The sequence below is a fragment of the Miscanthus floridulus genome, chromosome 8 (genome assembly GCF_019320115.1).
Source record: "Miscanthus floridulus cultivar M001 chromosome 8, ASM1932011v1, whole genome shotgun sequence".
NCBI lineage: Eukaryota > Viridiplantae > Streptophyta > Magnoliopsida > Poales > Poaceae > Miscanthus > Miscanthus floridulus.
In genome coordinates, this window is record NC_089587.1 from 77,502,082 (window position 1) to 77,504,948 (window position 2,867).

General features: G+C 53.7%; 1 protein-coding gene across 1 annotated transcript; it reads right to left on the bottom strand.

Annotated features, from left to right (window-relative positions):
- Positions 1 to 532: 532 nt before the first annotated feature.
- On the bottom strand, positions 533 to 1,927 carry LOC136472674 (small heat shock protein, chloroplastic-like). Its single transcript, XM_066470379.1, has 2 exons — positions 1,507 to 1,927; positions 533 to 1,405 (listed from the first exon to the last, which is right to left on the bottom strand). The coding sequence occupies exons 1-2, from the start codon at positions 1,769 to 1,771 to the stop codon at positions 864 to 866; spliced, it is 807 nt and encodes a 268-aa protein (XP_066326476.1). The 5' UTR covers positions 1,772 to 1,927; the 3' UTR covers positions 533 to 863.
- Between the last annotated feature and the right edge of the window lie 940 nt (positions 1,928 to 2,867).

The window sequence follows — 2,867 nt, forward strand, 5'->3', positions numbered from 1 at the left end:
TATTCACAATAGTTTTTTCAGACCATAACCGTGTATGTTTAAATATGATATTATACCTTTTATTAGCTTTTAAATATGTACTGTATCTTTTATTAGCCTTTCCAGGCACAAGCTTCCAACTAAACGAACTATCCTGTAACTTACCTGGCCAGGCAGATTCCATCAATTTTTAGACAATTTTCAGGCAACACTTTTTACCGTGCAAGTACTCTAGGTTTCCATCCAAACAGGCCTCAAAGCAGGAGGGCCACCGCGTCCTTTCACGCCCCGAGGAAGAAGGAGCTTGGTTTTGGGGCTCCGTCTGCGCAATAGAAAAAGGGCTCCGGCTCATTTAGGCTTTGGCAGCGGAGCCGTCCTGTCAACCGTTTGACAGAGCTTTGGAAGGAGCCGGAGCCGCTCGCGGGGAGCCCTGCCAAACGGCCTCTTTGTCTTCGCCTGTGATTTGCCTTGGTCCTGTGCAAAACAAGAGCCTGGACTGGGTGTTTGTTTTCATACGTTTTCTTTCCTCCAAAATTTCTACGCCTCAATCGTACAAACCAAATGAGACCACAGTAACCATTCCTACGGAATTGAGAATCCTACATTTTTCCTATGAAATGAAATTCCTTTGATCCAAAGAAGCCCTGATTCGGGAATTTGTTTGAAACAGCTCAAAAATTACACCTTGTGGTACCAAAATTCACCATGTGGCAAGCAAACAAAAACAAAAAAAAGGAAGAAGAGGAAGAAGTAGCAGCTACTCCGTAGATCGCTGTCGCTCTCGTCCCATCCAGAAACAGAGAAGCACGCAGCAGGTGCTCATCGTCCTGAATCTGATCCGTCCCGTTTCAGAATTCAGAGCAGCAGCAGCTCGTGACTTCACTTCAGTGCACCTGAATGTTGACGACCTTGCCCCCCGCCGACAGCTTGGGTATGGTGAGGTACAGCACGCCGTCCCTCACCTCCGCGCCGATCCTCTCCACGTCCACGTTCTCCGGCAGCTCCACCCGTGTCCTGTACCGCCCGAAGCTCGCCGCCGGCCACGCCTCCTCCTCGTCGTCTCCCTCCTCATAATCGCCGCCTGCCGCTTCCTGCTTCTCGACACCGCCAGCAGCAGCAGGCTGCTGCTTCTTCTCGGCGACCACGACGAGCGTCCGGTCCTGCACGCTAACCCGCACGTCGTCCCGCGCCATCCCGGGCATGTCGAACCGGACTAGGTACTCCCCCGCGCGCTCCCTGACCTCCCACGGCGTCCGCCCCCGCCGCCCGCTGTCGGCGCGCGGCACGGCGGTGGGAGCCGCCGCCGCCGCCTCTGTTGCCGGCACGACGACGCCGAAACGGGCGGCGTCGTCGCCGTCCATGATGCGCTCCATGGTCCGCACCATCTGGTCCAGCGTCCTCGCTTCCGGGAAGCTGTCCCACAGCCCTGTCAGGCATCAAGAAAGAAATTCGATTCGATTTGGTGATGAATTGCTACCGGAATATCATGAATTCATCATCAGAAGTTGAGGACACGCGCGCACTCACCGAACGGTGTGGTGTGGATGACCCTTCTAGGCCGTGGACCTGGAGCGCTCCCCTGCTGCTGCCGCTGCCTGGCCATTGACGCCCTCTGCAGGTGGTCCAGGCTATCGGTGGAGGCAGAGCCATTGCCGCCGTTCCTCATGGAGGAGGACCGGACCCTCACCGACGACAAGGGTCGTGCATTGGGCCAGCTCGCACGACGAGGGGCGGGGGACGATGTGGTGGCGACGGCGGGGTGAAAGTTGTTGGAGAGCGCCGCGTGCTGCATCGTTGGTGCTCCTTCCCTCGCTCCCGAGCCGGCTGGAGGGTGATGATGACGAGCGAAACAGAAAGCAGTGATGAGGTGAGACGGTGGTCAGTGCGACAGTGCAGGGGAATGGTGGCGGTGGCGGTGGCGCGTGCTTAAATTCAGGTGAGGTGGGGTGAGGTCACGAGGGAGGTGAGGAAGAAGAGAAGGACGTGGTGGTTTCTAGAGAGTGGTGCGCGCGGTGCGGTGTTCCAGAGCTCTCTGGAGTGGACTGGACTGGACATACGCTGGCTGGGCCAAGCCAAAGTGGACGGGATGGATATTTGCATCAGGGTCAGGCCCACCTCACCGCCTCAGCATGCCAACCCCAACCAGTAGAATGACACTGGTAGATGGGAAGCCAACCGCTTGACGGCTTGAGTCCGGTAAAGCGAACTACGTATGCACGGCTTAATCTCTTGAACCCTCGAGAAGAGGGTTCGGTCAGACAATCTAGAGGAGCGAACTATCCACGGCTAAAGCTCTCAGACCCTCTAGTCAGACAGTCTAGAGATGCGTCGACTGTATTATCAGAACGCGCACGTACGTGAGGCCCTGTTTTACGTCACTATTTCACCCGTATTTTTCATCGAACGAACAATGTTTTATTCCTACAACAAATCAGTGTCCGCTTTGACAGCTGCGTAGACATTTTCTTTATCTCGCTCTGTTGTTCTGTTGAGCACACTTTCTTTAATCGTTGTTCTAACTTATTCTTTGTAGCCAAGAAGCTACAAGTTTGTCTCTTGGTAATGGTTTTCTCAAAACTTTGTTCTGCGCTTGAAACACATGGCCTCTTATTTCCTTTTGGTCATCATTACAACGAGAAAAAAACACTAAGGATCAACCTAATCTTCTGCTCCCTTTCGTCCCTAAATAAATGCACATCTTAATTTGTGAGGAGCCATCTTTTTAAAATTTGGATCGGTCCATACAACACTCGTGTGTTTTACGAGCCCTGAGCACTCATTTTTTTTCTTCTCGTCGAAGCTCCGCGGGCTTGTTTTCGCCTCATGCCGTGCTGCTAGATCTCCTCACGCCGCACCTCCGCCAGCGAAAGAACAGGTGGAGAAGAAGA